Genomic DNA, 26,270 nt, shown 5'->3' with positions numbered 1-26,270 from the left:
TTCACTCCGGTAGTCATGAGGCACAGATACGTGCCACAAATAGTGTAAAGATACATTTTCGTCATCATTGTGTTTAATCATGTACTTTGCTGTATCAGAAGGTGTTGTATTAAGATCATGTAGTCTTCTCGTGTGGCTATATTAAAATACGCGAGTGGCATCCCAAAGAAGTGATACATTATTTCAGAACAGAACCTCGCTAAAAGTCAGTTTCAGCCTCAAGATACTGAACCTACAACCTGCGTGCTGTTTTCTGCTCTGGGGACATCAAGTTAAAGACAGCATGTTAGTGAACTATAACAGAACCTTCGTATTCCACACAGTGCAGTGGAAACAACTAGGCGCCTCACGTGTACTGCATGCACAGAACAAATGTGCTCAGTGACGCGTCATCTGCAGTAATGCAGACGAGGTAAAGGAGGATGATCGTTATTAACACCAACAGTCAATTTATTCTTCCTTTCTTGCCGTACTGGGTCCTCTACATTTTAGGCTACTTGGAGTTACAGCCATGAAATTTTTATGGATGACAATGCACCATATCACGAGGCCACAATTCTGCGGTATTGGTTTGAAGAACCTTCTGCACAATTCGCACGTCACGTATCTCATAGAACATTTAAGGGACATAATCGAGAGATCAGTTCGTGCACAAAATCCGGCAGCGGCAACACTTCTGCAATTTTGTCACCTCATGGTATTCATTATAACTGGCATGCAGTTGTTGAGGGAAATGTGGAAACGGTGAAGTGTGAATATATAAATCAAAGAAATTCAACAAATTGTTTGCAGCACTTTCTGCTCATTTATTTACTAGAAAACACATATTACCTCCAGCACCCTGCCTTTAAATACAAACACAAACTCAATCTCTCCACAGATACCTTATCTGCCCCAATCACTCGTTACAGACAGACATTAGAGAAGGGCAGGGATTTACTGCGAAGAGGTGTTTGTACTAAGTAATACATACATGCGAGCTATAGCGAAGTATTGCCGTAGACGTTAAGCACAAACTGGACGGGACGACACTGAGTTGCCTGGTACATAGGCGTATCGAGACTGGCCGTGGCGGGAGAGGCTGCGACGGCGCGTGTCACAGCGCTAGGCGGTGGGCGGCGTGGCGGGTCGGCCTACTTGCGACCGGGGGGCAGGTAGACGCCTCCGGGGGCCTGGGGGCCGGCGCCGCCCCCGGGCCGCTGGCCGCCCCCGAGGGAGGCGCCGCCGGGGCTGCCGCCGTCGTACTGCACGTCGGCCACGAAGCCGGTGGCGTCGCTGGCAGAGTAGCGCACGATCTGGTTGCGGCCGTCGGGCAGCAGCACCTGGAACTGGCCCGTCACCGTCTGCCCGTCGCTGCTCTCCTGCTGGCTGTAGTCGTTGCCGCTCTCCGGGTCGCGAACCTCGTACTGGAAGTTGTACGGCTGCGGCTGCAACGTACCAAGCACAGCGGTTGCTAACGGCTGCTGAACCTCAAGAGCAACAACCAGTATGAGAAACTTAGAATTAGATATCCTCGGAATAGTGAAGAAACTCAAATCACTAGTAAAAGCGTGTCTTCCAGCACATATTGCACACCAATTAGGTTCCTTTCAGAGTATGCTAATGCTGCTCAACAACCATACAGGGTGGTCCATTGATCGTGACCGGGCTAAATATCTCACGAAATAAGTATCAAACGAAAAAACTACAAAGAACGAAACTCGTCTAGCTTGAAGGGGGAAACCAGATGGCGCTATGGTTGGCTCGCTAGATGGCGCTGCCATAGGTCAAACGGATATCAACTGCGTTTTTTTTTTAAATAGGAACCCCATTTTTATTACATATTTGTGTAGTACGTAAAGAAATCTGAGGACCACTGTAAAGTTTGGAAGGTAGGAGACGAGGTACTGGCAGAAGTAGAGCTGTGAGGACGGGACGTCAGTCGTGCTTGGGTAGCTCAGTTTGTAGAGCACTTGCCCGCGAAAGGCAAAGGTCCCGAGTTCGAGTCTCAGTCCGGCACACGGTTTTGATCTGCTAGGAAGTTTCATATCAGCGCACACTCTGCTGCAGAGTGAAAATCTCATTCTGGACCAATATTGTGTTAGAACATATGAATTAACTCGAAGAGAACGGTCTATTGACACATAGTCAACACGGATTTACTAAACACAACTACGTCTTTACTCGCACAAAGTGTCGAGTTGTATAGACAAAGAATTTGAAACTGATTCCGTATTTCTGGATTTCCAGAAGGCTTTTAACACCGTACGTCACAAGGAGCTTGTAATCAAATTGCTTGCTTAGGGGGAATACAGCCTCAGTCATGCGAATGGATTCGTGATTTCCTGTAAGAGAGGTCACAGTTCGTAGTAACTGACTGAAAGTGATCGAGTAAAACAGAAGTGATTTCTGGTGTTCCCCAGCATAATGTTAGAGGCCCTCTGCTGTTCCTCATCTAAAGGGTGTTACAAAAAGGTACGGAAAAACTTTCAGGAAACATTCCTCACACACAAAGAAAGAAAATATGTTATGTGGACATCTGTCCGGAAACGCTTACTTTCCATGTTAGAGCTCATTCTATTACTTCTCACCGAGCGAGGTGGCGCAGTGGTTAGCACACTGGACTCGCATTCGGGAGGACGACGGTTCAATCCCGTCTCCAGCCATCCTGATTTAGGTTTTCCGTGATTTCCCTAAATCGTTTCAGGCAAATGCCGGGATGGTTCCTTTAAAAGGGCACGGCCGATATCCTTCCCCATCCTTCCCTAACCCGAGCTTGCGCTCCGTCTCTAATGACCTCGTTGTCGACGGGACGTTAAACACCACTAACCTAACCTAACCCTATTACTTCTCTTCAAATCACTTTAATCATGGAATGGAAACACACAGTAACAGAACGTACCAGCGTGGCTTCAAACACTTTGTTACAGGAAATGTTCAAAATGTCCTCCGTTAGCGAGGATACTTGCATCCACCCTCTGTCGCATGGAATCCCTGATGCGCTGATGCAGCCCTGGAGAATGGCGTATTGTATCACAGCCTTCCGCAATACGAGCACGAAGAGTCTCTACATTTGGTATCGGGGTTGCGTAGACAAGAGCTTTCAAATGCCCCCATAAATGAAAGTCGAGAGGGTTGAGGTCAGGAGAGCGTGGAGGCCACGGAATTGGTCCGCGTCTACCAATCCATCGGTCACCGAATCTGTTGTTGAGAAGCGTATGAACACTTCGACTGAAATGTGCAAGAGCTCTATCGTGCATGAACCACATGTTGTGTCGTACTTGTAAAGGCACATGTTCTAGCAGCACAGGTAGAGTATCCCGTATGAAATCGTGATAACGTGCTCCATTGAGCGCAGGTGGAAGAACATGGGGCCCAATCGAGACATCACCAACAATGCCTGCCCAAACGTTCACAGAAAATCTGTGTTGATGACGTGATTGCACAATTGCGTGCGGATTCTCGTCAGCCCACTCATGTTGATTGTGAAAATTTACAATTTGATCAGTACATACTAACGAAACTAAAATGAGCTCTAACGTGGAAAGTAAGCGTTTCCGGACACATGTCAACATACCATCTTTTCTTTATTTGTGTGTGAGGAATATTTCCTGAAAGTTTGGCCGTACCTTTTTCTAACACCCTGTATATAAACGATTTAGGCAACAATCTGAGCAGCCGTCCTACGTTGTTTGCGGAAGAAACTGTGGTTCATCGTCTAGTAAAGCGCCAGAAGATCAAAACCAATTGCAAAAGGCCTTAGATAAGATATTCATATGGTGCGAAAATACGCAAGTAACGCTAAATAATGAAAAGTGTGAGGTCATCCACATGAGTGCTAAAAGGAATCCGTTAAACTTCAGTTACACGATAAATCAATCAAAGCCGAAGGCTGTAAATTAAACTAAATACCTAGGAATTACAATTACGAACAACTTTAATTGGAAAGAACACAGAAAATGTTTTGTTTGTGTGTGGGCGGTGAGTGGGGGTTGAGGCGAACCGAAGACTGAGTTTTATTGGCAGAACACTTAGAAAATGGAACAGATCTACTAAAGAGGCTGCCTACATACGCTTTTCCGTCCTCTTGGATTACTGATGCGTGGTGTGGAATCCTTACCAGATGGGATTAACAGAGTGCGTCAAGAAAATTCAAAGAAGGGCAGCACGTTTTGTATTATCGCGAAATAGGGGGACAACGTGTCAGGTACATGATACAGGATTTGGGGTGGACATAATTAAATCAAAGGCGTTCCTCTTTGCAGCGGGATCTTGTTACGAAATTTCAGTCACAAACTTTCTCCTCCGAATGCGAAAATATTTTGTTGACTCCTCAGCTCACACAACGCTAGATCCAAGGGACAAGTGAGGACTTCATCGAAAAGTTCGCTTTTCAGATACGTATATTTCGAATAACGAAGACAGTGTATCGTTCTGAAATCAATGGTAGCTCGTAAACACGCTTTTCCGTTTGCAAATCTATGTTCACTGCAACATTCTAGCTGCTAAAATCGAATACCTTCACAAGTGTCAGTATTCGCTGCTATTTACAACATATCCCCCACATTTACCAAGGTCGCTACCCAAGTTCAGTATTCAGCGTAATTGGCTGCTGTACGGACGAACCAGGTTCAAGTTCCTATACTACACTCAGTTTCTTGAGGCCAACCGAGCAGCTATTTGATTGAGAAGTAGCTGCTCCATGGTCAAGAAAGTCGAGAACAGCCAGGAGGCAGTGCGCTGATCCAGTGCCTTTCCATACCGCAGAGGAAGACACGGCGATCGGTCGGTCCCAATTGGCCCGTCTGGGCCAGAACAAGGAACTTCTGTATATTCAGTAATGCCCTTTATAGTGGCTGGCAAGAGGTATCTCGTACCAATATCAACGAATTTCTACCGTACTCCTCGTACTGAGCGAGTCATAAAAGTCACTTTTGTTTTATTATTATTCCAGTCTTGGATCACTATGTTTATTTGTTATCGGGTTATTAATTTCGGTCGGTACTAACCATCTTCAGACCGAAATTAATAACCTGATTACAAATAATCATTGTGAACCAAGACAAGAATTATAATAAAACAAATATTTTACTGTATCGCTTAAAACTTTTTCGTGACTATATCACAGATTGTGAAAATAACTCTGTGTATGCTTATGTGAGTGCAGCATTTTCCTTCTCTTATCCTCATGGTCCCCACACAAGATATACGATGACAGGAGCAGAGTTGTCGTCCAGTATTGCTGGAATACCGGTCGCCTATATACACCTATCAGAAAAACGTCGCCTTTCGTCCTAAGATACCAGATACCCTGAGTTTTTGTGTTACTCTTTCGTATAACCGAGACAGACCCGTTATGGTGCTATCTGCGTGACTCAAAATTCGTTCAGTTTCCACTCTTACGCCTATGTGGTGCGTACCTTCTCCAAAGCTGGGATGCTTGTCTGGAATTGCTCGCACTATCTTTTACATGGTGTATCTTTTACAGGTGCTGTGTGCTTTCCCGAAAACCCTTCCAACAAGTCTGAGTGTTTCATTCTGATCTTCTGGTAGTGATTTACTTCTTCCACCCACATGATATCCTTTCTCAGCATTACCCCTAAATACTTACAGTATGTGGTGAGCTTCAGGTCATCATAACCATACTTGGAATCGAGTAACACCGGGTTATTCGTCTTTATTATAGGCTTTACCTTGCGTATATCCAAATTTAAGGAAGTTTCTCTTTCGTTATGTGGGAAATAAACGTTGCAGAAATCGTTCGCATTTCCCTACGGTCGTTCAACGACGATATGTTCCTGAAGAGCAGAGCATCATCAGCGAAGATGGGTCTGACAATAAGAGCTTATTAGTGTAAAACTTCGTCTAACTGACAGCACGTTTCCAGCTAGCCATTAATACTCCAGTACCATGAAGGCAGAATGGAACAATGTCAAAGTGGGATAAAGTGTACTAAATGCTTCAATATGCGTATGCAAAAGATTAGCACTTCAGCAATCAGTGGTAAGTATGAATGACACAATCTGTATTCTGTGTTTAAGGAAAGACAAGGAAGCGGGTTTCTCATTCAGAAATCACAATTGAATATTGTCCTTATAATAACGAAACGTTGCCACCACCACATAATGGAATTATAACAGCGGCGAAATCGTGGTGAAGAGACTGCGGTTTATAGCGATACTGCTGCTCACCTTAGTCGATACCCCAAGACAGTCACTCGAATATGGAATCAATGGTTTCTGGAGGCTGATGTTTTTGAACGAGATACAGGATTTCAACTGTCCTGCGCGAATAGGGGAATAGCACCCAAGAGGACTAACATATTGTTCGGTCAGATATGCAGGACCGTTCAGCCACGTCACATACTTTCAGCCAGGGAATGAGCTTGATTGCAGGAAGACAGATATCCGCACAGACAGTACGAAGATATTTACAGCGCTACTGATTGTCAGTACAGAGATCATTGAATCAGCATCCCTTGGAGCAACAGCAGAGAGAGATACGACGATAATAGTGAGCCCAACAACACTGCACACAGGAGCGGCACAACGTCGTCTTTTCAGACGAGACTCAGTTCCAGGTACGCCATCACGCCGGACGTATTCGTGTTTGCGGGCTCCAGGGATAGTGAAGCTTTCCACATTAAATTTGTCGCCGCCATACGGGCCCAGCCTCTAGTGTTATGGCATGGGGTATTATTCGGTATACAACAGGTTCATATCTAGTCCTTATAGCCACTAATATGGACAGCGGGCGTGACATTTTAAAGTCGGTAGCTGTGCCCTATCCTGCCGTCGTCACCTACCTCGATACAGAGGATGTTCAGCTGTTGCCCCTGTCAGTAGCACGTTCTCGAGATCTCGCATTTACTGAAAGCATCTGATCACGAGTCGCCATCCACTATGACTGATGAACTCTGGAATTTAGATGACGCAGCATGGAATGACGTTCCCGTTTCCGTCATCGAGCTCAGCTCGACTCGATGCCCATTCAGGTTGTAGCTGTTTTGCTACCAGAGGAGACAACGCCGTCTATTAAATTTCGTCCCTTGCATACTGTCAGGTCACCTACTAGTTAAATATTATATTATTCCTGCTCTGCTGTACAGACACAGTAAGTAAATTTTCGTCAATTGTTATCGTTTCTGATGTTGCGATTTAATAAGCCGGCAGTATAAAAGCATTTGACCGTCCACCAATTTGAGTATCTGTACTTCTTTTTTAATTTATAGGCTTTCGGGATGTGCCCATATAGCCAGCTGGATAGTGTTATGTCAGTTATTACGATACGAACGTAAAGACAACACAACACACAGTCCGGGAGGGGAACAAATCTCCGACTTCGCTGGTAATCGAACACAGGTCCCTTTGGTTTGCAATCCACCGCGCTGACTGCACGGCTATCGAGACAATGAGCAAAGAGGAGGAGTTTCCGGTGTTCCACGGGAAGTAGGCAGCCTCAGAGCTGGGTTGGCGGCGCATTGCTCACGAAGGGACGCGACCCGCGGCGGTGAATGTGACTGTGGACGCCTGGTGACTCAGGGTGAAAGCGATCCGACCTTTGGCTCGCGTCGCATCCTCCCGGTGGCGGAACATCCCGCGCGAGTGATCGGCTGCTCAGCGCAACCCCGCCTGTCGGATCCTCAGGAACAATGTTATCTGATGAGGCCCGCTTCCCAGAGGGTCCGCGCTGGCCCAACGCGGCGGCCGCCATGACATTTCTGGTGTTTGATCAGCCGGCCAGGTGAAAGGTGCTGAATGGCCTCTGCAGACCTCGTTGCGTACGCCTTTTGCTAGCTATTCGTTACGCCTGACAATAGTGTAAGAGTAATCCGCCCTTCAGAGTCTCACGGAACTTAGCCGCTACTGTCTAGACAAGAGGCAGCGAGTGGGTAGAAATCGTGCTTGCTACCGTACTGCGATCAAGCTGGACACTCCGCCCCGCTGGAGGCGATCGTACCGTAGTAATTAGTCTGTCTTATCGTAGTGAGTGTTGTGAAGTTAGTCTTGAAGACAGTGAACGAATTCTACAGGACGAATATAGTCCTACAGCTGCCATGCAGGATTTATTTACTACCTACACACCTGACGAATTACATTAAGTTCCTTGAATAATCTTGTATGGGAATGTAGAAAGGAAATCTAATGTTTATTCTAAAATCATTGTGTCCAGGGCAGCAGAATCAGTCTCGAAATTCGACGGGAAGCTGAGTAGTTAGGTGTTTATGAGACCTCGAAATGAAACAATTAAGACACGAAAAATCAACCGCTTCGAATGAACTATCATGGCTACATAAATACCGACAGAACTTACACTACCTTCTCCTCATTCTGGCTCTCCAAGGGAATTTATTTTGGGGGAATTATCCAAAAATGGATCAAATTCACGTACCTCGAATGCAGTTAAAGCAACTGAGAATCTTTCTTATATCAGTGAAGTAAATTATCTTTATTATAGTGTTTGCTCTAAATACGAGTTCCACGTTATCCATATCTGGAATAGACCCACATAATAATGATAAACTTTACTCAGATGGGTTCTGAAGCACACTGCATATCTCAAAATGGGGCTTAGAGTGGTCACATGTCTGCTAGACACCAGTTAAAGATATTCTATCTGACTTACATCAGTGCCATACTGTAAGCGCTTTCATTCATGGCAAAATGGTATCAGCATCGCTGCCAAAAGACTGATTTGTAATCTTTATCATATTTTTATTCTTTAGTGTTCGACGAAGATGCGCAACAACGCTTTACAACAAAAATTTTTGGTGTAGAAACGAATGCCTCATTACTAGCAGGGAACTTTGTCTATCAGTTAATGAAAATGTCAAGTCACACGTCAGACGCCACTGTCAGATTTGAATAAGTAAACATCATTTGCAAAATTCTGTTCGACATCGTCATCTCGAGGTCGGGAGGTAATTGCCTCGCAGAGAGGGAGGGTTAGATCCCGGTTCTACCAAGTGGTTTAGTTTGGTTTGAGGCCTTGGATGCAGCCCACTGCGCATTGTGAGGACAACCGGGGAATAGCGGCTTCGGATTGGGAAAGTCAAAATTAAGGGCCAGGAGAGAGACGCAGTGACCACATACTCGTCCACATACGAAACCTCAGTATGTGTTTATTATCTATGTGCAGCATAGCGGTTTTATCATCATGTTTTGGATAAGGTTTAGATCATCTTTTGGTACTACATAAAGCACAAATATTGCTGCGTTGAAGTTTAGGATAAACGTCATTTTTTCATCATACTCAACAGTAATACAGTTCGCTATACTGTGAAGACAGCGTGTTTATCAACACTGACGTAGCAGCTGAGCGGCATAAATTTGGCTCGAACCTGCACAACTGCGAAGAACAGGGGATACTGGAGGTAGCTGCAAACGGAAAGTGAAACGAGATAATTTCTCAAATGAAATTGAAGCCAGGTCGACATTCCGAGAGCAAGTCTGTAGCGCAAAGATGAACCTTGTGATAGAAGGGTACTACTCGGCAAAGTGAACTGAAGACCCGGACAGGATGACAGTACCATTGAAGAGTGAGAGGAGGTAAAAATGGTATTTACCCCAGTATTCTTGCAAGTGGAGCGCTGTTGACTTGCTCCATATCTGTGCGGCCAATGCCATGCATACAGCAACGATTAAGCAGTGACCGGTATTTTTGTTTAGCAGCACTCATCGCACACTATCACTCTGACATTCATTCCCGGTATATTGTGTATAAATCCATGCCTAGTCTCAAGAAACCATGACGGCTTTAGTTCTGAAGCCTCATTTTATTATAGAAATCTATTGCAGTGCACATTTTTGATATTTTGTCGTCTCGTTCACATAGGACTCTGGCATCTTTTAAAAACAGATCTCGAAGCAGAACATTTCACCGAGACAAAAAAGTACAAAGTTTTTTGCAAAATTGGTATTGCTTTTCGTCGTTTGGAATGTAGCAGAATTAACTGTCAAATAACCCATTTAACCATATCGTCAGTGGGATACTTGTGTAGACTTTGCTTTTTCTTCTTTCGTGATAGTAGCTTGAGCTCCATTCCACTGAGGATGTTGTGCTTCTTTCTGTGATTTGCGTACTGTTGACAAACTCATCTGAAACATGCTGCTCGCCCATCCCGTTACCTTTTCCGTGAGTACTGCCCTCCCCCTCCCCCACCCCACCCCCCCCAACCCTTCCTCCTCATCGTCAATAAATTCAATGATAGTAACAGTGAGGAATCGCGGCTACCAACGAAGGCATTTTCCTCGATCACTTTCCGTGCCCTCTACTTTATACAGGTGGGTGGCTCCACCTCTTCACGTGGTCAAGTTAGTTCTCGCTACCGCCGGTATTTGAACCTATCACCTACCTTATTCGAAAAAAGCATCGGTGTAAGCACCTCTGCTTGCTCTACTACATCCAGTCTCGAAAATCTGGATTGAAAGCTTTACCTCTTTGTAGCTTTGTCACTAAAGCAGAGAGAGTAAATCTGTCCTACGTTTCTGTTTTTCCCCATTACATCACTGTTGAAAGCTATACATTTTCCGAAATTCTGGCTCTTAACTCGTGTCCATACTTTTTTTTATCTGTTACAATAATGGCAAAAAACATGACCGAGTAGCTTGTGACCACTCCTTTACGAAATAACAAACGAAGGAACGGATTTCGTCAGACAGCCATCATTAGCTTCCCGACTTCGATTTGTGTGCCTCGGTGAAAAATTGGTCAAGTGTCAAGAAGCCTTCCAACTAGCTCAGGGTTCAATCTCTGACAGTGCTCATACTTTTCGCATCACTTGCATCTCTGGCAATGATTTGCTTACGTGGGAAATGCCTGTCTGCATCTTAGTCACTCTTACCATCTTTCTGTAACTCTATGGGTAAATCAGGTCATTGATCGGAGGGAGGCAGGAATGTATCATCTCCAACAGCACCATTCCTGTGGAGTTCAGTCTAACTTCCGGGTTGAGGACAGCTTTACTGTGCTTCTAATTCACAATCTACAACAGTCTTCATGAGTGAAAACCACGGGTAATATACTATCATTGACTGTTTTTTCCCCTTATTACATGTCAACACATCGAAATAACTGCCTGTACCAATTTGTGAGGATGTGGAATGGAATGTTCACATACGCTCTGTTCTAGGTAATTGGGGTGACATACGATGTTGGGTAAATGAAATTACTCTACAAAGGCGATGGCTTACAAAACAGTCGTGCTACCCACCCTAAAATATTGCTTAAGGTAGGGGGCCCTACACCAAATAGCACTGACACGGAATATTGTACGTATACAAAGATGAACAATAACAATGGTCAGTTTTGGTTTGTCGAGTAACATATAAATGTCATTTGCCAAAGGGTTCTTTCACAAACCTTCTCATTTTCCTCGGCATTTGAAATGCACCCTCTTTGCGCGTCCCTTATCTGAGGTCAATAACCGAAGACTATGCGGTGGCTGTTAACTCGCACGTAGACAGTTCGAATACTGAATGTGGTGGTGGTTCTGAAAGGAATGCCCACCATCAATATTTGATCGACATAAGGAGCAGAGGTGACAGCGTAAACTTCTTGATCTACAGACATCATCCCAATTTCCTGGCTGAAATTCGAAACCTCTCCAACGTGTCTCAGGAAGTGAGGTATGAGGCAAGTTCTGATACCTGTTCCGGACTTGGATGCTAAGCCTGGTGGCCACGCTGTTGCCATTACAGAGGAGTCTGCTGTGTATCAGCACCAGGTCTTACCCTCTCCCTTCTCTCGTCATCACACAACCCAAACGCCACCTCAAACTATAAGCACACCCATTAGTTACATATACTCAAGAGATTCACTTGAGAGACAATTCTCGTGAAGAGGAACCATTGGAGGAAGGAAAACCTTCCCAATAACGGAGTTGAACAACAACTCGAAACCTCCCAGCTGACAATGCCACGGCGCTCTTCGTTCCTTTCCTTTCTCTTCCCGAGCTAGGTCGTCTGAAAGTCTTCGGTTGGTGGACAAGTAGCGTTTCTGCCGAGGTACGTGGCAGCGAGTACTCACAGCGCCGTTGTCACCGCCGCTGGGTCCGCCGAAGCCGCCGGCTGGGGGCGCGGCGCCGCCGTAGCCGTTGCCGCCTCCGGTGGTGCTGCCTCGGCTGAAGCCCGTGTTGCCAGAGGGCAGCAGCGCCGCGCGGACCGAGGTAGCCGCCAACAGACAGCACACAGCCAGCGCCACCTGACGCCCAAACAAACAGGTGCTGACTGAGACGCCGTTGTGCCCCGTGTTTACAGTACGGTAGGCGACGACTTGTAGTGAATACTTCATAATTGTACTGCCTAATTTCCCTATGTGGAAAACACACACACATAGACAGACACTCGCTCATAAACATACAGGGTGTTTCAAAGTATTTGTATCAAATGGCATTAGGAACAACTTCCGTTACAGAGAGAATATTCGCTTGTGTTACCTGGCGACGCTAGGAGTCTTGTCGTAGTATTCAACGGCCCTTTGTCGATGGTATATCACCAAACTAGCAGAGCATACTAAAGAAGTGTGCTGAATCTGCATACTACCTACCCAGCAAATTGGTAATCTCCAACAAGAAAACCTTAAGAATGAGTGTCTCTAATGCGAGCGTTATAGGCAACACAAACTGCACATGAACACTGCAGGCTGCCTACATCCTGCCACCTCTCAGGGGCATAACCAATTCTAAAAGACTCTTTGGATCGCTGCAAAGCATCAACAAACGTTTTGCCCCTAACAAAAGTTGTTCCCCATGACACGATCTGTCACCCCTAGACGTTTGATTCAATGCCTTGTCCTTCAGTACCAATTGATGATTCACTGTTCTGCAACTGTAGAAATATATAAAACTGAAACACTGTCTATTAGGATTCAGTAACAAGATCGTTTCCGATCAGATACTTTGAGATGATGAGAATATCAGGCAAGAGGCAGGAATGGAGTACTGCATCCTTAGGGCAGGTGACCGAAACAACATCTAGAGAACTATTACACTGTAATAGAAACCAGTGTACAAATGAAACTGGTACTTAACTATTAAGTATTTCGTTATGACTGGGTGTTTTGTGATGTCGTTAGGTTAGTTAGGTTTAAGTAGTTCTAAGTTCTAGGGGATTTATGACCATAGATGTTAAGTCCCATAGTGCTCAGAGACATTTGAACAATTTTTTATTAAGTATTTCACATATGTGTGTGTTTGTGTGTGTGTGTTTCTGTATCTGCATGTGTTTAAGAGAGAGAGAGAGAGAGAGAGAGAGAGAGAGAGAGAGACAAAGATATGTAAGCGGAGAATGAATCCTTTGTTTTTATTTTTGGATAGGTGTGATTGGGTTGATAACGGAGATATGTATCGAAGCAAATGTATGTTGAGGCTATATGCAACAATGTCCCATCCTCTCTCTGTAGCGCACTGCACGGAGGTATTGCACCTATCTCGTAAAATATGCCTATAGCGTAGCATCCAGGAATGGTTCTTCAGTACTACATCCCAATCATCGATAAAATTCCATAGAAAATACATCTACCAATACCGGGAATCGAACTACTTACATCTATGTGAAGCACCAACGCTTTGGAGACCAGAACTACGTGTATGTATCGCTGTTCCCCTGCCTAAAACCGCATAACGAAAGAAGGACACAAAGTAGCTGGTTGAGAGTCAGAGACCGCAAACTCAACGATAGAGAACAATGACTATATAAATTATAATTTTCGTCGGAGAGTCGGAAATTAAAATCTTATGAACAGTACGACCACTTCGAGTATTAAACTTCGCATCAAAGTGGTTATTACACTAAGGTGAGAAGGTCGTGGGATAGCAATATGTGCTTACAAAGATGGTGGTAGTATTGCGTACACAAGGTATAAAAGGGCAGTGCTTTGGAGGAGCTGTCATTTGTACTCAGATGACGAATGCGAAACGGTTTCCGACGTGATTATAGCCGCACGACGTGTGTTAACAGACTTTGAATGTCAGTTGCCGCTAGATGCATGGTGCATTCCATTTCGGAAATCGTTAGGGAACTCAATAGTCCGAGAGCCACAGTGTCAAGAGCGTCCAGAGAATACCAAATTTCAAGCACTACCTCTCACAATGGACAACGCGGTGACCGACGGCCTTCACTTAACGAACGAAAGTAACGTTTTTAGCGTTGTCAGTGCTAACAGACAAGCAACGCGGCTTGAAATAACCGCAGAGGTAAATGTTTGTCCTGCGATGAACATATCCGTATTTGATGTTAATGGGGCATGGCAGCAGACGAGCGACTCGAGTGTCCTTGTTAACAGCACGACATCACCTGCAGCGCCACTCATGGGCTCGTGATCATATAGGTTAGAACCTAGACGACGGTCAGGTGAGTCCCGCTTTCAGTTGGTAACAGCTGATGGTAGGATTCGAGTGTAGCGCAGACCCAGCGAAATCATGAAAGTTGCCAATAAGGCACTGCGCAAGCTGGTTGTGGCTCCATAATGGTGTGGGCTGTGTAAGCGATAATTGACTGCAAATTCTTATGTTCGGGTACTTGGAGACCATCTGCAGCCATTCATAGAAGGAATTATTATGGATGACAATGCGCCATATCATCGGGCCACATTTCTTCGCAATTGTTGGACAATTGTGGACAATGTGGACAATGCGAACGAACGATACGGCCACCCACATCGCCCGACATGAATCCCACAAAATCGTGCACCGGCGACACTTTCGTAGTTATGGACAGCAATAGAGGCAGCATGGCTAAATATTTCTGCAGGGGACTTCAAACGACTTATTGAGTCCCTGCCACGTCGAGTTGACGCACTACGCCGGGTAAATGGAGGTCCGATACTCTATTAGGAAGTATCCCCTGACTTTCGTCACCTAAGCGTATTTACGTCAGAGGAGTGAAATTCTTATCGGAATGAAATAACATTTAAAAGAAGTCAAAAATTTTTTATATATCTTTAAATCACCGAACGGAAAGTGAGAAGTAAATTGTTTTTACTGCCTCGGTTTTAGCTACCGATATCAAACATGTAATCCGAAAAGGAAATAGTTGCTAAAGGAAATTCTTCTCCTGTACCATTTATCGTGAGCCCTTTGTGTACGTATGGTAAATGTTCCGCTGTTGTTCATAATGTATGTATGTGCAATATGTTACATTTGTTTCTGTTGGGAGGTCAATGCAAATACCTACAGCAGGCATGAACCCTTTGCGAGTCTTTGTGCATTTCGCTACAGTTTTTTAGCTCTACGACTTCGACACAGATAAAAGCGTCATCCGCTTATAGTTACACTGAGCATTGCTGTGGTCCTTAGTGCGAAGACTGGTCTGAAAATTGTCCTTGATAACCTGTCTTCTGTGAGCCTCTTCATCTCTGGATAACTACCGTAATCTACGTTCATCTGAGACCGCATACTGAGTTCATCTCTTGGTCTCCCTCTACAGTTTTTGCTCCACACACTTCCTTCCCTTTTCACATTGCCATTTCCTTGATACCTCAGGATGTGTTTTATCAACCGATTCCTTCATTTAGTTCAAATGGCTCGAAGCACCATGGGACTTAACATCTGAGGTCGTCAGTCCCCTTAGACTTGAACTACTCAAACCTAACTAACCTAAGGACATCACACACAGCCATGCCCGAGGCAGGATTCGAACCTGCGACCGCAGCAGCAGCGCCGTTCCAGATTGAAGCACCTAGAACCGCTTGCACACATCGACCGGCCATCATTTAGTCAAGTTGTGCTATAAATTACACTTTTTCCGTGTCTGCTCGGTACTTCCTCATTTGTTATTCGATCTACCCATCCAATCTTCAGCATTCTTCTGTCGTGCCACATTCCACAACCTCTGTTCTTTTCTTTTCTGAACTGCTTATCGTCCACGATTCACTTCCGTACAAGGCAATACTACAGACAAATACTTTCAGAAAATATTTGCTAAGGCATAAACTTATTTGAAACATTATAAATTCCTCTTTTTCAGAAATAATTTCCTTATTATTGTTCATTAGTTATTTTTTGCCCCAAATACCAAAACTCATATAAAACTTCTAGTTTCTCAAATCCTAATCTAATTCCCACTGCGTCGCTTGTGGTAATTTGTTTACAAACAGTTACCCTTGATTAATTTTGTTAATATTCATTTTATAATCTCTTTTCAAGACTCTACCCCTTTCTGTTCAACTGTTCTTCCAACTTCTCTGCCGTCTCTGATAGAATTAAAAAGCCACTGGCAAATCTTTAAATTTTTATTTCTTCTCCTTGAACTTTACTTTCCTTTACAATTTACTCCTCGGTTTCCTTTACGTTTTGTTCAATGTACAGATTGATTAACATCGTGTATAGGCCACAACCCTGTCTAATTTCTTCGCAACAACTCCTTCCCTATCGTGTCATTCGACTCTTTTTAACTGCTGTCTCGTTTCTGTAAAGTTGTAAATAATCATTCGCTCCTGTATTTTATTTCTGCTAGCTTCAGAATATCAAAGACATTTGTCGTAGGATTGTATCAACTTTACAATAGCCCGGCATGGAATGCATCCTCCTGTGCCAATTCTCTGCGCCGATCGGCAACTTGTTGCCTGTGTAAAAATAATGTCTTAATAGCCAGTGGTTCATGTGAGCAGAGATGAAAATCGGAGGGAGCCAAGTTCGGTTCAAATGGTTCAATGGCTCTGCGCACTATGCGACTTAACTTCTAAGGTCATCAGTCGCCTAGAACGTAGAACTAATTGAACCTAACCTAAGGACATCATCACACACATCCATGTCCGAGGCAGGATTCGAACCTGCAACCGTAGCGGTCACTCGGCTCCAGACTGTAGCGCCTAGAACCTCACTGCCACTCCGGCCGGCGCTAGTTCGTCTTTACGGTCGGTGATCAAAGAGTTCCCATCGGAAAGGTTGCAGGAGCGTCTTCATTGCCCCTGCAGTGTATGGCTGAGAATTGTCATGAAGAAGGAGAAGCACGAGAGCTACGTTGTGTGGGATGTACATGAAATGAGGCGAAATCTCTCACAGATACTATTCTTCTAGGCATCCTTACGTGCTCATTGTGCGCTCAAAACTGAAAAGAGTGACGTGACGCAATGGACGGGCCTACTAGTAACACCGTCCAACACATCTATGGAAAGCTTCATTGGATTTTCGCTGCGGTTTCCATTTCGCGATCGATCGGATCTTACTTTCCGAACAGCCGTTGTATAGATCTCTTGGCGTACCTTGAAGCTGCTTGCCTGGCTATTCTATCAGTTAAGGAACGCGTGCTGTTTTTCTGTTTGCTCGTCACGATTTTAGCTTCAAGCTAAATGACTCCGATAAGCAGCAGCTCTGTTTGTTCCCCTATGGATTCCACCCGCCACACGTTTTAAGTCGCACACTCAAAGAAAACACGCGCTGTTTTCTGAGGCCGGTTTATTTCGAAATGGCCCCTTGCCTTTGTTTACTTCTCCTGCGGCTGGCTCTATCTGCTGGGAGCATTAAGAGAGATGTGTCGCTGCTCTTAGCGGGCCTGCGTCGTGAGCAGCTCCCATGAACACGAGACGGGAGGCGACCTTGGGCGCGCCTTCCGCTCTTGTGCCAGAGAAAGCCGGTATCCGCGTCCCACACCCCGCGCCTATCAGCGCATTGCATTACACGCCGGCCCAGTGGAGTCGTCGCCCTTGTCGAATGATTCGTCACTGTCGCCGCAGAGGAGGGCTCAGCACTCGGCAAGCGGGCACTTTACAGCACGTGTTTGTACTCACAACTTCCTCCTGATTAGGGAGCACTCGCACCACTGAAAAAGCTAATCGCTGCAGGTGCTTCTCGAGGTCCGGCAGGCAGCTTACTGTGTGAAAACGTAACACTGTGAGTTGACAGTGGATCTAGAGACGCTAGAGCGACCTTCATCTATAACCCCACGATCCATCGTGATCTCCACCCACACGTACATTTATTTGGTAAAGAAGTCACCGTATAGTGAGTGACGAATTCACTTCTGAATGTAAAGTCTACGTTTCGAAATTCTTCAGCTGTACCCGTAGTGGTTGAAGCGGAATGTGAATGCCAATAAAATTTTCCGGGCGAACACGCCTCTATACAGAGTAGTCGGTAACTACAGGGTGTTTCAAAAATGACCGGTATATTTGAAACGGCAATAAAAACTAAACGAGCAGCGATAGAAATACACAGTTTGTTGCAATATGCTTGGGACAACAGTACATTTTCAGGCGGACAAACTTTCGAAATTACAGTAGTTACAATTTTCAACAACAGATGGCGCTGCAAGTGATGTGAAAGATATAGACGACAACGCAGTCTGTGGGTGCGCCATTCTGTACGTCGTCTTTCTGCTGTAAGCGTGTGCTGTTCACAACGTGCAAGTGTGCTGTGGACAACATGGTTTATTCCTTAGAACAGAGGATTTTTCTGGTGTTGGAATTCCACCGTCTAGAACACAGTGTTGTTGCAACAAGACGAAGTTTTCAGCGGAGGTTTAATGTAACCAAAGGACCGAAAAGCGATACAATAAAGGATCTGTTTGAAAAATTTCAACGGACTGGGAACGTGACGGATGAACGTGCTGGAAAGGTAGGGCGACCGCGTATGGCAACCACAGAGGGCAACGCGCAGCTAGTGCAGCCGGTGATCCAACAGCGGCCTCAGGTTTACGTTCGCCGTGTTGCAGCTGCGGTCCAAATGACGCCAACGTCCACGTATCGTCTCATGCGCCAGAGTTTACACCTCTACCCATACAAAATTCAAACGCGGCAACCCCTCAGCGCCGCAACCATTGCTGCACGAGAGACATTCGCTAACGATATAGTGCACAGGATTGATGACGGCGATATGCATGTGGGCAGCATTTGGTTTACTGACGAAGCTTATTTTTACTTGGACGGCTTCGTCAATAAACAGAACTGGCGCATATGGGGAACCGAAAAGCCCCATGTTGCAGTCCCATCGTCCCTGGATCCTTAAAAAGTACTGGTCTGGGCCGCCATTTCTTCCAAAGGAATCATTGGTCCATTTTTCAGATCCGAAACGATTACTGCATCACGCTATCTGGACATTCTTCGTGAATTTGTGGCGGTACAAACTGCCTTAGACGACACTGCGAAGACCTCGTTGTTTATGCAAGATGGTGCCCGGCCACATCGCACGGCCGACGTCTTTAATTTCCTGAATGAATATTTCGATGATCGTGTGATTGCTTTGGGCTATCCGAAACATACAGGAGGCGGCGTGGATTGGCCTCCCTATTCGCCAGACATGAACCCCTGTGACTTCTTTCTGTGGGGACACTTGAAAGACCAGGTGTACCGCCAGAATCCAGAAACAATTGAACAGCTGAAGCAGTACATCTCATCTGCATGTGAAGCCATTCCGCCAGACACGTTGTCAAAGGTTTCGGGTAATTTCATTCAGAGACTACGCCATATTATTGCTACGCATGGTGGATATGTGGAAAATATCGTACTATAGAGTTTCCCAGACCGCAGCGCCATCTGTTGTTGACAATTGTAACTACTGTAATTTCGAAAGTTTGTCTACCTGAAAATGTACTGTTGTCCCAAGAATATTGCAACAAACGGTGTATTTCTATCGCTGCTCGTTTAGTTTGTATTGTCGTTTCAAATATACCGGTCATTTTTGAAACACCCTGTATGTGGATCATATCACACTGGCGATGTGGAATATTTGCGGCAATCAAGTCGAGAAAGAATCTCAAATTGGCCTACAAAGCCGTCTAAGCGGCGCCGCATGCGCGCCCTCAGTGGTTTTGACTGTTCTCTCTCTACCTTACGCTACCGGCTTAGTCGGCTATTTCGTTAACGTTATTGAATGGAACTTTCCCGTTAGGGTAAATACATTTTGAAGCGTTATGCAAAAACCAATTACATTTACAATTACATCCAAGCTTAACCCTTACAAGCATAGTAGCTCGTAGTAAGAAGAACAGAAGAACAGAAATGTTTTTTAATCTTATATTGTTAAAATTAGCAATTTCTTGAGGTAAAAATAACAGAAAAGTCAAGTATCATTTTGTTCGTCACGACTTCAAGTACACCACAGTGATACTTTCTAAACAGTTGCCGTTTACACCCAGTATAGACGACCGGAGAATAATCGAATTTTTTGAGCCCTAAAATAAAACAAAACAAACAGACAAAATAATCCAATTGACATCCTTTTGCGTGTTCAGTTGAAGGAATCGAAGAGTGTGCGCGTGCCACCTGCACAGGTTTGAGGTCTAGAGCTCGCAAATCTCCCTATTTCGTCGCAGCAGTATGTGACAAATTCAAAACAGCGTACTAATGGAAATGCCGTGTGGCTAGGGCCTCCCGTCCGTAGACAGTTCGCCTGGTCTTTCGAATTGACCCCTCGTCGGGGACTTGCGTGTCGATTGGGATGAAATGATGATGATAAGCACAACACGACACCTATTCCCTGAGCGGAAAATCTCCGACCCAACCGGGAATCGAACGCGGGCCGTAAGGTATGACATTCCGTCGCGTTGACCACTCAGCTACCAGGGCGGACAGCGGACTAATGTTGCTAGTTGTAATGGAGTTTATTTCTGGAACAGTGTGTTCGTTCACCAACATGTAGAGTCGTAAAAGGAACGTTGATGACGAATTCTTTGAACTGTGTAAATCGGAACCTGCTTTGTGAATGTAAAAAGTTGTATCATAGTGGAGGAAAGCAAGGAGCTGCCCATACAAAATTGGTGGAAAAACTAAGAGTCGAGGCAGACGGCGAAGAGGATGCTGTCGTTACAATATAAACGATTTAGGAAGGCTCACTGAAAATTCAAATATCTCCAGACTACGTTCGCGAGCCGTCGATCTGGTACTACAGTACTGTTGATCTGATTTTCTGCAGGATCAAAGCACTTCTCCCGGGCGAGGAACTATATACACTCGTAGCAAGTAGTCAGTTGGGAAGAGCCTGAGCTTTGCTCTCTTTCTCCTGAGCGGATACTATTGTTTTCATCTTCATGTATTTGAAACTTCCTGGCAGATTAAAACCGTGCGCCGGGTAGAGACTCAAACTTGGGAGCTTTGCCTTTCGCGGGCAAGTGCTCTACCATCTGAGATACCCAAGCACGACTCACATCCCGTCCTCACAGCTTTACTTCTGCCAGTAGCTCGTCTCATACCTTTCAAACTTTACAGAAGCTCTCCTGCGAATCTTGCAGAACTAGCATTCCTGAAAGAAAGGATATCTTTTTTCTTTCGATAATTGGTGCGGTAACTGGGAGTAGCTTCAGACACAGTATCACTTGAAAGGAAAAAATTATTACAAATATTTGGTTCAATTCTCAGCTTATTTAACAGATGGCTGTCGCCTTTCTACCTCCTTTCTGGTGTCATTCCCCACACTACTACTCATGTTTCTTCTTACTAGTTTTCTCCGGAATTTAAAGTAAGCAACAACCTGTCAATCTAATTCGTTGTCACAACTGAAAATGCGAACCTCTACGGTTTAACACAGCGTGTGAGTTTGCAGTGAAAACCTATACAGCCATACCTGACAGATAAACCGGGCTTGTATGGGACACTAACATATGAAATACGTGGTCGGAAATCTCTAACAACGTTTGCAGCTCGATGTAAAGATGTGTCACGAACTGACAGCTTGCAAGACCTCATCGTGCTACAGTTACATCGTTTCTTCTCATTAACTGGAAGCACGATTTCTCCTAATTCCCCTCTACCATCATGTGCAGTATTTGACAAGTCTATGAACGAATTAATTGGCCACTTAACTGACGTTCCAGTTCAAAATTTGGTTGCTTGCTATTCAGGTCGACACTTTCAGCAGATCACTCTCGCAAGTACAGTTAACTTACATCCAACCGCTATACAATGGCCATTCTAGAAAGAGCAGACATATCATGACAACAGGAAAAGCGGATGGATGTCTCCAAACATTGTGGTACTAAAATGTGTTCGTAAACATTTGGTTCAGCCATCGTCCAAAATGTAAAAAACAAATCAACCTCGACGTCACTTCCACTGAATTTTCACAACACAATTGGGTAAATACCGGTCACTAGACATTCATCTTTCATTTTCACTTTCACCCGTCTGAGTGCCATATTAACCGCTGCGATTCTTTAGTCAATCTATAGCTCCATAGCCCAACTAATGAGTCGTTTTCGGCACTTTCAATGTCACGCATTCGTCTCTCTGGGCATGGACGTAATCACGAATGTAAGTTTCGTTGCCCCGTAAAGGATCGTTCTGTCACTAACTTTCGTAACTGAGTTGTAATACAAATCTTTCTGAATAAGTAACAAAGATAGTTTCATTTTGAGTCAACAGCCATAACTGAACAATTGATTCCTTACATCTACTTGCGGTTGGATTCGGTGCCTCCCTGACATTTTATTCTTTCGTCACTGACAGCAGGCAAGACCGCTGAGAAGTACCTCTGGCGGAATGACCGAACACGGATCACTTAGAATCACACGCAATTCGAGCTCATATCTTCCCGTTCACTGTTTCTAACAGACGACAAATGTCTCGTTATGAAATTAAATTCACCGTTAGCTGTAATCAGTCAGTATAATTAATCTTGCTACAACGAATCTTGGAATATCATACCTCTGTAATCCGTTAGATTTATTTTTACTAATGAAACTTAGACGATCTGTACATACAACTTCTCTGGGTAACATGGGGCACTATCTTCCTATGGTTCCATGTTGCTTTGTCTTAATCTACGCCTCTCATTTATACTAAACATGTGCCCTTAAAATACAACGCCATATTTTCCCAGTTTGGAACATCTTCGGCCCACTCCCAGCATCCCGAAAGATGTTATGAAAACAAACAAAATAAAGAGAGATAAACTGCATAAAATGACGAGCAAGTCATCGTCGTTACCTTCTTCTATACAGGAAAAGACCGCACAGAACAATGCGCCATATTTTTGTCTGGGATAAACTATCCCAAATGTAGATTGGAAATAGCTCTAATCTCCCGGCTTCACCCAAAGTTTTCAGTAGTTTTTCGAGTCTTCGAGCCAAATGCCAGATCTTGAAACTGCCTGCTAAATACTGTATAGAGAACCCTTTCTCCCTCTCCTACCTCGCTGGAATTTGCTGATCGAAGCAATGTCCGAACCTCAATCTGCCTTCTCTACCCATCGGACTGCAGAATGAAACACATTAAAACTAAATCAAGAGGTAAGGTGTTCATGTGTCTGAGGGAAGAAATAATTAAAAACCAGGAAAATTATTATCAAACATATGGGGTCTCCTAAATGCGATGCACGAGCCTGTCTGTCGTGTACAGCCAGAGTAGATGAGTGTGATGTTCACAGCTTCCCCAGTAGTAATGGAAATGATAAGCGTCACAGCAACCACTAACATAGAAGAGAAGTTGCAGTGGGTTTGATTCAAGTGTCACTAGAGATGAATTTCTGATTCATTTAGACAGGAGGAGTAAGACTAATCACTAGAGATAGGGTCTCATTGTTGAGTCTGTGCTTTCCGAAGATGGAACTGAGCGTACTTCTTGCAGTATCCAACCTCGTTTACTTCGGAAGGCCTAGAACTAGCTAACATCTGGACTTTCTTCTTTAGTTAACATATATATGTTTAGATTGTATGTTATCTGCATCAAAGATAAATAGTGGGACGTATTTATCAGGTGAGGAACATTCGCGGAGGCGGCAGACAAAAGATTCTATCAAGAGACTAGCAGTAATGACGTTCCAAGTACGTGAAAGTGGATAATGCTTGAAGAAAGTGATAATGATAATTATAATGAAGATGACGATAATTCGAAGTAATGTTGTATTATCAACCGTTGACAACTGTGATATTGTTGGAGAAAGGCAGGGCATGAAGTATAAAAATTCTAGCACATCTTCAACCAGAAACGTAAAAACTGGAGAAAAAAGGAATGAAACTAGTAAAAAAGTGTTTGCTACAGAAAACTGACGAATCAGTAAGATTCAATGGAGAACTTAAAGGTGCATTGTTCCTTAACAATGGTTGAAATAAGAATCACAGGTATTCCAACGGAAATGTAAGAGTTGGTGTGCGGCTACAATCATGGGCATAGGTGATCTCAGATGGATCAGTACTTATACAGCGTGATTGAAGGATATTATATTCTGGCGCTTACCTTGATAGAAGCCATGTCGTTTCCTTTGCTGTGAGGTGTCCTGCTCCAAGTCCACTGCACCTGCTACCCTGTGTGCTGAGGCTGAGTGAACTGGTGACCGACTCTTCGATGGGGACCCCTTTTATACCGAATCGCTTCCTGTGTCGGAGCGTCTTCACCGCTGGCCTGGGGGTTGGGGAGGGGGGACCGGAGTGTGGAGAGATGTGGGCGAGGATGCGCCCGCCGCAAGTGGATTACGTCGCCCTGTAGGTTACGCATTTTTTGTGCCGGCCCTTCACGACTGCGGCGGCGATGTGATCTGCTCACACGCCGGCGGAAAGGTGGGGGCGATAGGTCACGAACAGGGCGACGGCGGGGACGGAGCGGGGGCGGTAGGCGCGTTGCGACACTGCCCGCGGCTCAGCTTACGCACCCCCTCCTGCACCCCTTCGTACTGGAATGTCCGGAATGGAGCCTCGGACTCACCTTGGCCCTCCCTCGGGACACGTGTGCGACACGAATTCACTCTTCCAGACGCGCCTGTCAGTCGACGTTTTACACGACCCTTTGTTTCACAGCAAATGGTGCAACAAAATAATAAATTAAACGAAAATATATTTAGTCAAAATGGTTAGAGAGAGAGAGAGAGATAAAAGGTTTTACTTACGGTATGCAGTTCAAGGCATGAAGAATCCAACGAAAATAGTAATGTAGTACAAAAAAACAATCAATGGTATCGAGAATACTGGTATAGCCTAAAATGTGACTTATTGTACCTCTGCACGCATGCTCCTCAAAATAATTCACAGTTAGCCGAGAAGGGGCTTCATACCATCATTAGGTACTTCCTGTTTCATTTACCCATGTATGGAACAGCAGAACTACGACTTCCTGCACGTTCCTAAATCACTGTTATCTTACTTCCATTCTCCCTAGGCAAAGTACCGGATGTATCACTATTAATTGTGCAAAATGTGAGGGTGAAAACCTGCAGTTATAGAAGTTGAACCTTTCCGGTAAACTGATCGCAAATGTGTGTTTACGATCAGTCACTAACATCAGCATCAGATATTATCCTAGTTAGTACAAATGTATTTTTAATGTAAAGCTTTCTATTAAGCCTCCATGTAACTAGGTTCGAATTTCGTCCATGACCCACCTTAAAAAGAAATGCGCAGTATATACTACAACATACCGTACGCTCCCACCTATGTTTATGTGTCGTCTCCATAGCGAGTTATAAATTCATTCAAACACTTCAGTACAATCTCGTGAACTTCACGAGAGTGCACGGTTCACTGCTTCAGTTCTTCTTCTGTATTAACGAGAGTGTTTTGCATTCCAGTTTTACGATGACCTCAGACAGTTAGTCTGAACTGAGATGAGTTGGTCTTGGAGGTTAAGCTATATACTCTGTTCGACATTTCCACCTTGGGTAATATTGGCGCGTAGGATGCCATCTTACACTGTCAGCGGTCTGTATCGGTTCTCCTCCATACGTGCGCCATATTCCCTTACCATGATCCATATGCTGAATCTGATCCGAAACAGATTGCGATTTAATCGAGAAGTTTACATTTCAAATACATTTGCACTAACTAGAGCAAAACTGCGTCGCGAAGTCAGCGGTAGCTCGTAAGCGCACGTTCGCAATTATGTCGAAGATGGCTTCTTTGTGGACATATTTTTATCAAAAATATTTTGTCTGTATTATAATATTGTCACGTAGTAAAAGGTGTAATTAGATGAATGACGAACACTAACTTCACTTAACGAAGGTTTATTCAGCACTTTCACATACAAGAGCGTGGAGCAAACTGCCTCCGGCCAGAACACATACACTATAGATAAAGCTACAGAACATTCCAATACAATGATTCTTGTGATATTTGTGGATACTTCTAGAATGTACTCGAAAATGGCTCAAATGGCTCTGAGCACTATGGGACTCAACTGCTGAGGTCATTAGTCCCCTAGAACTTAGAACTAGTGAAACCTAACTAACCTAAGGACATCACACACATCCATGCCCGAGGCAGGATTCGAACCTGCGACCGTAGCGGTCGCAGGTTCGAATCCTGCCTCGGGCATGGATGTGTGTGATGTCCTTAGGTTAGTTAGGTTTAATTAGTTCTAAGTTCTAGGTGACTGATGACCTCGGAAGTTAAGTCGCATAGTGCTCAGAGCCATTTGAACCAACCACTCCG

At 44.6% G+C, this 26,270-nt stretch overlaps 1 protein-coding gene across 1 annotated transcript; it reads right to left on the bottom strand.

Moving 5' to 3' along the window:
• Positions 1–782: 782 nt before the first annotated feature.
• On the bottom strand, positions 783–24,175 carry LOC124616199 (pro-resilin-like). The gene is made up of 3 exons (XM_047144499.1): positions 24,085–24,175; positions 12,007–12,180; positions 783–1,427 (listed from the first exon to the last, which is right to left on the bottom strand). The coding sequence occupies exons 1-3, from the start codon at positions 24,097–24,099 to the stop codon at positions 1,134–1,136; spliced, it is 483 nt and encodes a 160-aa protein (XP_047000455.1). The 5' UTR covers positions 24,100–24,175; the 3' UTR covers positions 783–1,133.
• Between the last annotated feature and the right edge of the window lie 2,095 nt (positions 24,176–26,270).

This window comes from Schistocerca americana, chromosome 5 (genome assembly GCF_021461395.2).
Source record: "Schistocerca americana isolate TAMUIC-IGC-003095 chromosome 5, iqSchAmer2.1, whole genome shotgun sequence".
In the NCBI taxonomy this organism is placed as follows: Eukaryota; Metazoa; Arthropoda; class Insecta; order Orthoptera; family Acrididae; genus Schistocerca; species Schistocerca americana.
Note: the sequence above shows the minus strand (reverse complement) of the source record. Positions and strands in the feature narration are given on the sequence as shown.